The 15,317-nt window shown below is 42.3% G+C and overlaps 1 protein-coding gene across 3 annotated transcripts in view; it reads left to right on the top strand.

Annotated features, from left to right (window-relative positions):
- The first annotated feature begins 12,562 nt into the window (after window positions 1-12,562).
- The window catches only part of Shrm (Shroom), a 611,435-nt gene continuing 608,680 nt past the window's right edge, over window positions 12,563-15,317 (top strand). For 2 of the 3 annotated variants that reach the window (XM_067156386.2, XM_067156384.2), the window contains exon 1: window positions 12,563-12,744. In XM_067156386.2, the coding sequence (XP_067012487.2) occupies window positions 12,647-12,744 (98 nt within the window). In that variant the 5' untranslated portion in view covers window positions 12,563-12,646. The remainder of the gene's footprint in view (window positions 12,745-15,317) is intronic. The other variant, XM_067156385.2, reaches the window with a different exon arrangement.

The raw sequence follows: 15,317 nt of genomic DNA, 5'->3' as shown, positions 1-15,317 counted from the left end.
ACCTGCAGTAGAACACCACATGACTGAAATACTTCAGCTTTCTGGTTTTGACAGTATTTAATATTTCTTTTCCCTTTCTGATTTCTCTCATTACCTCATCGTTTTGTGACCTTTTCTGCCAAGCTCAATCGCATTCTCCTACTCTGCCCATTCCCACGTCTCAACTGCATAAACCAAGGTAGAGAAGATGAAACATCTCTGCTGCAGAACACTTACAGTTTGACCATCAAGCTCTCGAGATAAAAACCTGTCTTTCTCACATTAAGGGTTAAGCCCCATTGTTTACGACTCGGTTGGTCTGTCGCTGTAAAGCAATGCGTTGGTGATTGTTTTACCATCAAGTTAAATTCCTCTTGTTTGCTCTGGGGCCGTACCTATAAACCTATATCATTCTTCCTCTCGTTTGGTGAACCACGATATTCTATGGTCTAACCAAACCACATCGAGCACTGAGGAAGTGGTGGTGTAAACATGTTGCAACTGTTCTCTGCATTTCATAAGCTTCGATTTGTTTTCGTTGTAATATTACGTTCTTATGACACACACACACAGACAGACTTTAATGTTGATTAACCTCAGTCCAAACAAAATAAAACAAATGTGTTAAGTGAAATATAGAGAAGTGAATAAAAAATATTTTACCAGCGCAGCAAACATCCCGACATGTTGTCCTATAATGGCCGAATGCCGTTCCTTCAATGTGTGACGTTTATGGACCGTTTATTGAATCAAAGTCGAGCTCGATAGCTGCAGTCACTTAAGTGCGGCCAGTATCCAGTAATCGGGAGATAGTGGGTTCGAACCCCACTGTCGGCACCCTTAAGATGGTTTTCCGTGGTTTCCCATTTTCACACCAAGCAAATGCCGGGGCTGTTCCTTAATTAAGGCCACGGCCACTTCTTAGACTTTTCCTATCCCATCGTCGCCATAAGACCTATCTGTGTGGGCGCGACGTAAAGCAAAGTAGCAAATTGTATTGAATCAAAGACTAACATTGTGAGGAAGGGGAGAATTCTCCATTTTATTCTTGACAGCGGTAACGATGAGGACTTCCAGCCAGTCTCTTTTGAACACGGACTCTACAGAAATCCTCTTTCATGTGAGTCCAGAATACATAAAACTCCTCCCTAAAGAATATGCAGTTACGGTTTTAAACGCACCCGGCGTTAATATCAAGAAATAATTCCGCTCCCGCGAACGTTCGACAAGCTGGGAACAGCTACCCCCTTCCTCTACTGGTTTAATGTCGTACCGAAGGACCAGACGAGTTGGCCGTGCGGTTAGGGGCGTGCAGTTGTGAGCTTGCATCCGGGAGATAGAAACACACGGACGGCAATCCTGAACATGGTTTTCCACTTTCACACCAGGAAAATGCTGGGGCTGTACCTTAATTAAGACCACGGTCGATTCCTTCCCACTCCTAGGCATTTCCTAACCCATCGTCGCCATAAGACCTATCCGTGTCGGTGCGACGTAAAGCCAATTGAAAAAAAAAATCATGGTCTACAAGAGGTTTTACAGGAAGCTCTCAATTCTCACATTTACCATCTTCCCTCTAAAGACACGGTAACAAAAAACATCGACAAGTTGCATGACGTAGAAAGTCAAAATTATTAGATGAAGTGAAACGTACAGGTCTCACGGGGAATGTTTCGTCTTCCATATCTAACAGCTCACTGGACTGATTCAAATCGGCAATATCGTAATTCAACATTAGAAGATAAGCGTGCTACAATGCCACTAACTGCACTGAAGAGTTTGAATGCGGTTTGGAAGAAATAGTAGTCGCTGTTTACACTGACAATCCAAGAAACATCGTTCTAGGACTTGAAAGAGCGAAGTTGGACAAGTTTCGGTGTGCAGCCCACGCTCTATAAAGCTATCAATGATGTTGTTATCGGAACATAACTTTTAAAGTGCATGAAAATAGTGAGACATTTTAAACTCAGTCCTTATCTACAAACTCAGCTTGATAAAAACTTAAAGAACAAGGCCTTGATGCTTGTAAATTAAAACAGGACATAGTTATTCGATGGAATGAAATGTTCGAGAGCCGTATGAAAACTAAAAGGGGCATATAGACGTCCTGTCGAACCATTCTTCTAAAATCAAAACTTTTAACAACTGAATGGGAGATGATAAAAAAATGATTGTGTGTCTTAAGCATGCTTAGAAATATCACACCTCCTTGGTGGCAGCAAGTATGTGTTGTATTGCTTGCGGTTATCTTTACGTTGCGGCGATGTTGACCCTGGGCTCTTGTAGATGTAATGGCTAGCATAAATGATTGGTGTAATTTGAAGGCATACCAGAAAACTATTGCTCTTGATCCTAGATTTAATTGATTTAGATGTATTGAAAAAAAGGATCGGGACTCCGTGTGGAAAAGAATTTTCGGAGAGGTACGTGGACAGAATACAAGTTCCTGTAAAGCCATGGAGCAAGAAGAGGAAACTGAATCGTGAAACCGACGAAAACGAACAGGATCCTGGTCATGCTGTTTCGGTTTCCAGTTCGACACCACTTCAGATGGAAATCGGAGTCTACAAGTCATTGGTGGAATTGGAACATGACTTTGCAAACACTCTGGCGGAAAATACATTCAGTCCAACTTCCAGATCTCGCACGCATAGCGAAAAAGTTGCTTTGCAATCCAGCTACTTCATTTCCTTGTGAAGGAGTGTTCAGTGATGCTGGAAATACTGTTACTAAGGGCGGCTCTTTGTTCGGGCATGTGTGAAGTTCTGGAGCAAAGAGTAACGTATCTACAAAGACGCACACGAGATGCTGTCAGATGGTACAATTATTTTATTCACATGTATTTACCAATTAACACACACGTAACCTTACTCACTGCTGCCACAAACAAAACACTCACATTCCAAAGCCGCCATTTTGACAAATGAATACCGCTGCACGCGGAGATTGCAACCTTATAACCGTTGCCTACGCTTAGAACACAAATAAAACAGTTGACTGTTTAAAAGCATGTCCACACCTTGCTACACAATAACACTCTTCCAACAATTCATTTAACAGTAACTCTCAATAACTTGCAATCACTAACTAACTTCACCGTCAAGATCGTCTCTGGCCAGGTTTCCAGAAAGACATGTTACAAGCAATAATACCTTCGTAATACATAGATTGAAATGTACTGAATATTCTCCATCTTTCTCGTCACCTATTACCATTCTGGAAGTTACAGTGTGTTTCACAGTTATGGATTACAAATTATATACTGGTAAGAATAAATTATAATATTAATTTACAAGTATTTACATTAACGGAACTGATATCAGTGTCTATGTACAACACATGTTTGATGACATAACCTCACACAGTGCGACCATATCGCATGTACATTATGATGTAGTAATAATAATAATAATAATAATAATAATAATAATAATAAAGTAAAAAAAGTAAAGTAAACTCGTGTCCTCATCCCGAGGTGGTGCAGCTCTTTTCAGGCACACCCCCATTGGAGGTGAGCTGCATGTACCATTTGAACCACATACCAGCCCTCCTGCCATTCTTAAATTTCTGGCAGTACCCGGAATCGAACCCGGGCCCCCGAGGACGGCAGCTAATAACACTAACCGTTACGCTACGGAGGCGGAAATAATAATAATAATAATAATAATAATAATAATAATAATAATAATAATAATAATAATAATAATAATAATAATAATAATAATAATAATAATAATAATAATAATTCGAGCTCGATATTTGCATGGGTGAGAGAATATTGTTTTCAAGTTATAACTATTCATCGCACTTACGCAAGAGGTCTGACTGTAAGTAATTCTCAACTTCACCGTTTCCATTAAATTACTAATATTAAAATATACTTAAAATATTAACTGCTTTTCATTTTTTATTACTTGCATGCCACCAATACAATTACAGTTTAAAATAAAAAATATGTCTTCTTTATAGCATATCGAATAAAAAAATGTTTTTTGCCACGTGTTTTTTCGAAGTTATAATATATGAAACCGATTACAATTCAATTAATCGGCCGATTGCAGTAACAGCTCTAAGAATAATAATGGTGATCGTAAGGGTCAGCCACCACGTGCAGGCCATCTACGGTGACTCTGCCTCATCCCCCTGTGGGTGCCTGTAGTAAGAGGCGACGAAAAGGGGCTCTCAACTTGGGAGTGTGGGTTGACGATCACGGGGCCCTGAGCTGAGTCCTGGCATTGGTTCCACATACTAGTAGCAGGCTCTTCACTTTCATCTATGCTATCCGACCTCCCTTTGTCAACTCTTGTTCTTTACCGACCCGGATGGTATTATAGCACTCGAGCCTTAGGGAGTCTTTCATTTTCACGCCCTTCTTGGCCCTCGTCTTCCTTTAGCCGATACCTTCATTTTTCGAAGTGTCGGGAAGCTTCCATTTTTCTTCTCTCTGATTAGCGTTATATAGAGGATGGTCGTGTTCCTCTTACAACAATAATCACCACCTGGCTCTGCTGGACGGGTAAACACATGCGGCGGACTTTGGCAGGTTTGATCTAAGAAGGTTCTTGAAGGGGTCGAGAATATAACTGGACGTACTTATCACGCATCTGGAAATACGTATTTGAGGTTTGTGTAGTTATTTCAGCGAAAGACCAGGGCAAGATTGACAACTGTCGTCAACTGCAGATAGTGTAGGTTTTAGAATTTCAGACTGTTATGTTTTAGGTTGGAACCAGTGGCGTATCCTGGAATCTCCACCGAGGCATGCAACTAGTAACCATGCAGTAATACAATGTATTAAGTAAATTTCAATACTACTCACCCTAATTACATGTAGGTGAACTTGACTCTGCGATTCTTTTTGAGAGCCCTAACTTCGCCACAGAAAATAAAGGCTTTATCTATCAATTCCTTGGTGACGTCACCGCAGAAGTCCTCACGTTTTTTCATCTCAACAAGAACATCCTTCTCTGTAGACATCATTCCTAATATAGAGAGACTACTATGACTTTGAGAATTGCGGACGAAAGATTTTGTTCGCTTTAGGGCAGAGAAAGAGCGTTCTACAGATGATGATCTAGCGGGAATAGCTGTAATCAATGTGCGCAACTTATAAAGCTCGGGAAGACCGCTGTGGAGACCACTGGCCAATAGGAATTTCTGAATTTGTACCGCAGTCACCGCCTCTGTGGTGTAGTGGTTAGCGTGATTAGCTGCCACCCCCGGAGGTCCGGGTTCGATTCCCGGCTCTGCCACGAAATTTGAAAAGTGGTACGAGGGCTGGAACGGGGTCCACTCAGCCTCGGGAGGTCAACTGAGTAGAGGTGGGTTCGATTCCCACCTCAGCCATCCTCGAAGTGGTTTTCCGTGGTTTCCCACTTCACCTCCAGGCGAATGCCGGGATGGTACCTAACTTAAGGCCACGGCCGCTTCCTTCCCTCTTCCTTGTCTATCCCTTCCAATCTTCCCCATCCTCCGCAAGGCCCCTGTTCAACATAGCAGGTGAGGCCGCCTGGGCGAGGTACTGGTCATTCTCCCCAGTTGTATCCCCGACCAAGAGTCTGAAGCTCCAGGACACTGCTCTTGAGGCGGTAGAGGTGGGATCCCTCGCTGAGTCCGAGGGAAAAACCGAACCTGGAGGGTAAACAGATGATGATGATGATGATGATGATGTACCGCAGTCTTATCTTTGAAGTGTTTAGAAGTGAACATTGCCCTCAATTCGGATTTAAGTCGTACTATATCAAAATATTTTCCATAAACTTCAATCAATTTACCGAATTGCTCTTCAGGAAAATCGTCCGAAAAAAATGAAAATTTTCTACAATCAACCATTTCAATGAAGGACAGATCTCCTAATGAACAGAAGCGATATTTTAACTGTGCTAGAATAATATTATGCATAACTTAAACTTAGTTGTGTTGAGCCAATACGGGACAAAATATGAGATTTATAAGCTGTAATATCATGCATTTCCACGTAAACCCTCCTATACTCATCTTTAACCGAAAATAAAGTTTCTTCCTTTCTTCTCTTTCTTGGTGGATCAAATTTCTCTTCTGTTCTGTCTCAAATGTTAGCAAATACACTGTTTCGCATTATAGATATTTTAGTTTCTAAAGAATTCACTTCTCTGGTGCAATATGCAATGTCTACGGTCTTAGATTGAAGGATGTTATATGTGACATCAGTCAATGAAAATATTTAATTAAAACGTTCAGAAAAAAATTGAACTGAAATTCTATTAAATTCGAGAGAAACCCGCTTGCCTCATTAATTGTATTGTTATCCCAGGTTCCTCCAAAATACTTTCGTAAAGCGCTTGGAGAGGATGGTCTGTACTAAACGGCTGGAATAGTTCCACCTTGTTGGAGCTATTTTAGGAAACCTTTCCTTGAGGTTAGTTCTCTTAGAAGAATTACTAAAAAATTTCGCAAAGCCACTCATCGTTGCGAAGAATATACGACATTCTTTTGTGCATGACACGGCTTGGGAGAGGACTAAATTAAGCTTGTGAGCGTAGCAGTGGGTGAATACATCCTACGAACTACTTCTTTTAATTTAGCTTGCACACTATTCAGCTGACCTGCAAACACCGCCGCTCCATCAAAAGTCGGCGCAACTAATTTTTAGCGGCAGTCAAAGTTATCCAGACACTCAATCGCAAGTCTCACTAATGCATTCGCTGTCCTATCAGAACTCACATTATAGAAACCAACAAATCTTTCAACATCACCATTATGAACGTATCTGAGGACAATACAGTTAGATAACTGTGAAAAGTTCGAGACATCAGAAGTCTCATCGATCATAATTCCTAATAATTTAGCTTCCCCAACCTGAATCTTTATTTCAACGATCATTACGGTGCAGATGCTTTGAATTAAATCGTTCTGAATGAGTTGAGAGAACCTGTAAATACACTCGCTGTTGTGAAGTGACTGTTAATTCTTCATCAAACTCGGCTAACAGTTTAATTACTTCTGTGTAATTCCCTCTGTTGTTGGATTCACTAGCCTCATTCTGCACACGGAATGGTAACTCTTGCTTCCCCAAAAAGCACGTCACCGCAGTCAGCCGTTTCAGAATTTCCCTTTCTTAACGGCTTCGTTGTGCCTTAGAACATTTTCCTGGTTCTGCTTATCCAACTGCAAATCTATCCTAGTTTTACCAAAGGTACCTAAGGATATCCATGCGTGGATATGACAATCTGATTTCTCGTGCAGATTGTTTAGATCTGCATATCCACGTTTCTTGCTGTTCCAAGGGGAATTTTCAGCAACAAACAATAAGCAAGGCCAACAGAATAATTTGTTTAGTGACTCAGAGTCTTTTCTCTCTCTTTCTTAATCTGCTTACCCTCGGACTCGGCGAGGGATCCCACCTCTACCGCCTCAAGGAGCTTCAGACTCTGGGTCGGGGGATACAACTGGGGAGGATGGCCAGTACCTCGCCCAGGCGGTCTCACCTGCTATGCTGAACAGGGGCCTTGGTGGGAGATTGAAGAGATAGACAAGGAAAAGGAGAAGTGGGAAACCACGAAAAACTACTTCTAGGATGACTGAGGTGTGAATCGAACCCACCTGTACTCAGTTGGCCTCTCGAGGCTGAGTGGACCCCGTTCCAGCCCTCGTACCACTTTTCAAATTTCGTGGCAGAGCCGGGAATCGAACCCGGGCCTCCGGGGGTGGCAGCTAATCACACTAACCACTACACCACAGAGGCGGACGTGACTCAGAGTCGCAGAGCCAAACAGTTTTACTGTAAGTTTCTGGATTGAACACAATTCTTGTTTTCTGTTTATAAATTTGCGAGGGAAGGGAGAGGTCTCCCGGATTTAACTATTTGAATCTTTTCATCAAACGAACGGCCAGTAAATGGCTTTTCAAACAGATTTACAATTATATCCGTTTTAGACTCATCCATCGTTAATACCGCATATGCATAAAATATAACAAAACACCGAAAACGACGAATTGCACAGGAACAGCACACACAGAATGAACTCACTGATCAGCAAAACACACAATGAATGAACTCCCTAGTCAGCCAGAGGTAAGTCACCCCAGTGGCGTTGGTCAGTTTCGTCACATTGGGGGGGGGGGGGTAATCCGTGGGTCCCGTTCGTTGTAAACTTGAACATGCCGACTTTCTCCAAGTTGCTGACAGATGGCAGACGGTAGCACGTGTACGGGACGACAAAGTCTGACCAAGTTTCAATTGCAGCGACATCATTCGGAGGGTTTCAGAACTATGTCTGCCACCGAATGCAATTTTAAGAATGAATGCCTTACATCCTTAACTCCTCCGTTTGCTGTCTCTTTGTTTCTAGAGTGAAATAGATGGCGAGACTACACCAGCAACGGAACTAGTACAGTTGCGCGTAACTTTTGAACTCCTGAGAGATGAAATCGTTAATGTTTGATTTGAAACAATAAAAAATCGTACTTTAGACAGTTCTTTGCGTTATCATAACGCATGCAATGAATGCCTTGCATTCAAGGAGAATACACCCCTGGTTGGAACTTTTTTTCCTACATAGGAAGAGGAATTAGGGACTGCAATAATCTATCAAGGGAGGTTAATGTTTAACTTGGTTGAAATAATTTACGAAAAGGCTAGGTAAATAACTGCCACCTGCGCAAGAGCACGTTACTCCCTAAGAAGCTGAAAGAGAAGATCGATAGCCGTTAATCATGGCAGTTGGCGAGAGTGAACCTCTGCAACCGTGGCGTGGTCTTTCTTATTACCAAAAAATTAAGAAATAGATTTCTGGATCTGCATAATAATCATATTATGATTACTTTTTATTAAGGTTGCAGTGGCCTAACAACATCTGATCGAGCAGAAAAAAGATTTCGTCGGAGAGGAAATATTTTCGTTTCTTTCAACTCAAACCTAGAATTTAGATAGAATAATCATTCCTATAATCAAACTGGACATGCTGATAGGACATGCGACCTTTATCGGGGGTGTACCTGAAAAGGGTCTGCCTTACAAGGGCTGCACCCGGCTAGAAATAGCCGCACGAAATTATTATTATTATTATTATTATTATTATTATTATTATTATTATTATTATTATTATTATTATTATTATTATTATTATTATTACGCTAAGAGTCGACTAAAATGGGCCCCAGGGGCTCTGAACTTTGGAGCATGGGTTGGCGACCACGGGGCCCTTAGCTGACTCCTGAAATTACTTCTACTTACTTGCGCCAGGCTCCCCCTGTCCGACCTCCCTCGGTCAACTCTTGTTCTTTTCCGGCCCCGAAAGTGTTAGGTATCGAGTTCACGCCATTCGTGGCCTTTGTCTGATGTCTTCATTTTTCGAAGTGTCGGATGCCTTCGTTTCATTCATTCTGCTTAGGAGGATGGTTGCCCAGTTGTACTTCCTACCACCACTGCGGGAGAAGGAGAGAAATGTATTTCTTTCCTTGCCGAAAACCACGGATGTTGTATTAGACCCTACTACTGGTTTTCGGAGACACTGAGGTAGCGACACGGGGCGGATGTCAGATACTCGCAGTTCTTACTCAACATCCACGTTTAATGTAAGATGTATGGTCTCTCACTATCTTAAGATTTTAGATCCTTATTTCTATTTAGTTTTAAATGTGCTCTTTTTATATTTTTCGTGCAGTCATTGAATTGGAAAATTTTAAATAGGCTAACATAGAGTGGGTTTGTTTCAAATACTTTGTAATAGTTTAGTTGTAAGATAAATCTGCTTATGAATTACGGCCTTCAAGAAGGGCTTAATAAAACTTGATGCAAGTTACATTTAGAAATATTTGAGAAAAATGCATTGGAATTTCGTGTATGCTTATTACGTACCCTTCTGTCCGGGTCCATGGCTAAATGGTTAGCGTGCTGGCCTTTGGTCACAGGGGTCTCGGGTTTCATTCCCGCCAGGCTCAGGAATTTTAACCAGAATTTGTTAATTCCGCTGGCACGCAAGCTGGGTCTATGTGTCGTCTTCATCATCATTGCATCTTCATCACGATCCGCAAGTCGCCCACGGGAGTTAAAATCAAAAGACCTGCACCTCGCGAGCCGAACTTGTTCTCGAACACCAAAAGCCATGCGCCATTGGCCGACGCTTTTCAGTAACTGCTTATCGCCGCTCTGTCATTAGCCATTGCGGCAGACAGCGCGGTCATGAAGGCTCTTGGAGGGGTGGAAGCACTGTACTGTAGAAAGCGCGCCAAGCCAATCAGCTGATCAATTGAGGCGAGCTAAGTGAATGTTACACATTGTACTTGTGAATGTAATCCATAAGGATTGGGAGCATTATTAGGATAACTGTAACTGTTGAGAGACAAAAATTTATATTAACTATATTGCATGTTTTTCGTTAAATTTATCACGTCAGGATTTACGTAAACAGCTGTTATTAAGATAATGAGACCTCATAGTTTAGGTTAGGCATGGTGTCTTCACGTGGTAAGTAACATAAATTCAAGGGACGTAATACTTCTCGTGTCATTTATTCATTTAATTGTTATCGTATAACACGTTTTTGTGGAAATATATTGTGCTACAAATTGATATACGGTGTGTGAAAGTTCGCATTTGCCACCATATTAAGAACTTGTGCGTACCACGGCGAAAATACAACTGTACAAGTAAATAGACATTAATATTTTCATTTTCTTCGTATGGGGGCAGGCTACTTTTATAAAAAACGAAATTCCCAACCGAAAAGATACCTGTTACGAAGAATAAAAGTGTATGTTTCACTCATTTTCCAGAGCTCATTATGAGTTCTGCTTTTGACCTTCTTGTTACACAGATTTACAGCAGAGCGTTTTATTGTTGATACAGAACAAATATAAAAGTGGACAGTACCCAATGGAAATCTGCATATGGTTATTTCTTGGGTTCGTAATGTTGAGTACGCGCTGCATTTTCTCCCCAAAATTAATGCGAGTAAAAACCATTCCTCTGCAGTTTCCGTGAATGTGGGAAGTAACTAATAGATCTGGCTGATCAGTGCATTAATATTTGGGAAAATATGGGCTATTGCTAAACAAACAAACAAACAAACAAACAAACAAAATAAGGATACAAATATTTGTATGGAAGAAAGAGTCTGAAGGAAGTCTGCGAAGGATAGTGTCAAAAGTGTCAACAACAACAACAACAACAACAAAAAGCCAAGAAAGCTACTGTATTTATGGCCATATAGAGGTATGGAAGTAAAGTTTATTAGCGAACTTTTGTTTTCTCCATATTTGTATTAATGAATAATAATTATTGTCGGGTACATTGACATGTAAATCACTGAAGCTTTGACCGCGTAGATCGCAATTCAAACCTACTTCTCGTAAAATTACATAGACCTGACTTACGAGTTATGATGCGATTACAGGTTTTAGTGATCTCATCTGTAATATTAATACAACATTTGTAAATATTTCATAATAGGTACAGACGCATCATGTCCATGCATTACACGGGTCGGACGGAGAGTTCGGCCTGTACATCACGAAGGTAAACCCTAACCTCGGCACTTGATGGGGTAGAAGCTGAGTGAACCTCACGGTCATATGTACCTGACGGGGATTCGAACCCACGTCCTTGTGGGCGAACCGGTGATGTGTCTTCCAGTTACCAACCCCACACGAATTGAACTGTTTCTTTCTGGCAATTAGTATCTCGCCATTCGCACATTTCTTGGAAATTCCTTAATGACAGTCCCTTCAAGTACCTTCCATGCGCATTATGCCGCCCGACTGTGTTTTGTAAAGGTCCGGTTTTTACCCGGAGACCCCGGGTTCGATTCCCAGCCGGGTCGGGGATTTTAAGCTTCATTGACTAATTCCATTGGCCCGGGGGCTGGGTGTTTGTGCTGTCCCCAACATCCCTGCAACTCACATAACACTATCCTCCACCACAATAACACGCAGTTACCCACACATGGCAGATGCCGCCCCCCTCATCGGAGGGTCTACCTTACAAGGGCTGCACTCGGCTAGAAATGGCCACGCGAAATTATTATTATTATTATTATTATTATTATTATTATTATTATTATTATTATTATTATTATCGGCCCAGCTATTATTGCTTTTACCTTTCTGAAAGAAAGACAGGGGCATCAGCCTACTTTAATGACCTGTCAGTCATATAATATGTGTGGCTTGCTCACCAAATGATAAATAATACTACTCTTACACAGATTTTGTGCCACGCAAAATAGTTTTCCTTCACCACACAGTAATTTTAATCGGTTCGATTATTCGGTGAATCGCATTTAAATTAATCGGTTCTATTAATCGATAAGATAGGTTCGATAGGAGCATTCTCCTGGAAGAGAAATGCATTTTCTGGAAAAACTCTCGCACTTTGACCAATAGTGGAAGTTGCGAACGTACACGCCGAGAGCTGAACCCGGATATAGTGACTTCAAATGTTTGTGTTACCATTATATGGCCAGTGAAGCATAACAGATCTCGTGTGAAGGAAGCCTGGCAACAAGGCAAGGTAGAGGAGGCCGTGGATCTGACAAAACCGGCTGCTCGCCCAGTGTAGTGCCGCACTGCGGTCAACTTGGGTCGTTCGTGTTGTTTGTTGTCGAGTGCTAGTTCCGTGTTCCACAAGTGTTGTTTGGTTGAGAACATTACACCCTCTAGTGAGTTCCTTTTGTGACGTGATGTGGCCATGGCAACGCAGAAAAAATCCGGATCACCAGGTGGCGGGCCCTTCACCTTTATCAGGAGCCGAGGGAGTATGAGGAAGGAACTGAAGAGACAGCAAAGGTGAGTTTCTCCCCTCTCATCTAGGTGAGCCTGAGTTCCAGCTGGGCCGCATTTGTTCACCCTACTAGATTCGTGCAATGACAGACCTCCAAACAGCCAGCCAGCTACAAATACATTCGAATACAAACAGTAAATATACACTTAGAATACAAATCCACGTATGAATCTTCCATAATATTGCTTTGGATTTCGTAGTTTTAATACTGTAGCTCTGAGTCCTTACAGACAAGGAGGAACCGCAACTGTAGTTGTTTGTTCCGAGTTGGAACACGTCAAAGTTGATAGTCTTCAAGAATATAGCGAGTCAGGTTGTTGGGACAGATAATTTTAAACAAGAAAAACAGTTCAAAGACAACACTTACGAGGTTTGTTGTTCGCTTTTCTCGGCAGACTACTTCAAACACACGGCACACTGTTCACAGATAACGAGGGGGTGGCTGGCTCGTGTATCGAGAGACGTAAGGTGAGCAATAAGTTCGCACGGACGAAGAATATAAGATGAAAGAAAAAGTAAAAGCACAAACTCTTGGAGAGCTAGCTGCGAAATCGCCGAGTTGACCATTGAAAATGTTGTTTCTAAATATTTCGACTTCCTAACGGGTATCGAACCCACGTCTCTTCGTGTGAACCGAGGCACTGATATGTAGCCCTTTCCTTTATTGTCATCATCGCAGCGACGCAGGTCAGGGAATACTCGGCAAATTGTGTCTAATGCAGGAATTCCAATTACATCCCGTGACTAAATCAGTATTTAACGCATTCCCGCGTGACAAGCCATCAGGACACTTTCTATTGCAGTTCAGCCAACACAGCGTCGTATGTTTCTTAATCCAGGGTTGTTTTTCACCACACCTCTATTGCCTCTAGGGCAGTGTCCTGGAGCCTGCGACTTTGAGTCGGGGATACAGTACCTCGCCCAGGCGGCCTCAGGGACCTTGTTGGGGGATGGGAAAATTAAAAGGGATAGACAAGGAAGAGGGAAGGAAGCGACCTTGGCCGGCATTTGCCTGAAGGAGAAGTGGGAAACCACGGAAAACCACTTCGAGGATGACTGAGATGGGAATCGAACCTCTTCTACTCATTTGACATCCCGAGGCTGAGTGGACCACGTTCCAGCCCTCGAACCACTTTTCAAATTTTGTGATAGAGCCGGGAATCGAACCCGCGCCTGGAAGCTAATCACACTGCACCACAGAGACGGACATTTTCATATTACATTCTGAACATGTATGGCTCGGCTTCGATTCCCGGCCGAGCCGAGTACCACTGTCGAGACGTCCACCGCGTGTCTTGCACAAAGCTCTAGGATTGGACGCGTCTCGCCCGCGCTCCGTTATCCAACATTTAGCTCGATAAAGGTCACGATGTTGAGCTGCACACCACTTCCCACTCAAGATTTCGGCTTAGGTCTTAGGGTCGGTTAACTTTTACGACGGGATGCCCTTCCTGACGTGGACGGATCTGTTTCTGTACTGGTTCTATTGAGACAAACTCAGTCTGTGTTGGCGCGGGCGCTAATCGAACCCGGGGTCCTCTGAACCGAAGGTAATGCGCGGGACGGATGTGATTGAGTCGTATTTTGGGAAAAGAACAAGCGAACTACAGTTACTGCCCCTTCTTAATCCTCTGACAACATTCAAGTGTACCAGGTAGCTTAGCTGGAAGTTGTGGCTTTGATGATGTTTCCCTTATTTCATTGCCTTTCAATAAAATAGCAATGCGGTGGGCCTACCTCATGCATACTGAGATCGAATATGCGATAGACATCTTCCGAAATAAAATATTAACAACACTCGTGCGTAATTTGACTGTTGATTACGTAACATTCTAAAAAACGCGTTGTACGTTCAAAATTATACCCATTTTAGTACTAAGTTAATAATAATAATAATAATAATAACAACAACGACAATGTGCAATACGACACGGGGATGTGGAATTTCAAACCCGGCAGAAGTTTTGAAGGGCGGAGAAAGTCTCATTGTCGTACGATGTCGGCATGTACAGTAAAATATAGTAACCTATCTCTGATTGTGTTTACAGATGTTTACAGGCGGTAGCTCAGGCTTGTTTCGCCCTTGAATGTCAGTTTCCAGAAATCGACTCGTAAATGTTACTTTGACCGTGGGACCTCACCGTAACCTTGAGAAACGTGACGTCAGATTTAAGATCTGCACAAATTCAATAAACACGTCATTACGGTCTTGTAAAGCTTCCTAAGTCGTCTGTGGTCGATACACTGGACGGAATGACGAAAATATTTGTCTAGGTCAGAGAACTCCTCTGACATGCAGAGACGATGGCGGTATGTCATTTGTACACCACGACTCTGTTATCCGCTGTCATTTGCGATGCAGGTGGCTGTGATTACACGTACAACAGTGCTGATAGTCGTGGACTGTACTGAGGCAAATGACCTCTTCCTCATCAAACTGTTGTCCAACTGTCAGCTGTTTTCCTGAGTGATTGAAATACGTTGAACGTCTCTCCCTAATTCCTCTTCCTATGAACGAATTGACCTTTATTTTCCCACTAGCTAATGCACGGAATTGTAGGTGAAGTATTACACTGCG

The sequence above is a fragment of the Anabrus simplex genome, chromosome 12 (assembly GCF_040414725.1).
Source record: "Anabrus simplex isolate iqAnaSimp1 chromosome 12, ASM4041472v1, whole genome shotgun sequence".
Taxonomy (NCBI): domain Eukaryota; kingdom Metazoa; phylum Arthropoda; class Insecta; order Orthoptera; family Tettigoniidae; genus Anabrus; species Anabrus simplex.
This window is presented reverse-complemented; position numbering and strand designations above follow the sequence as displayed.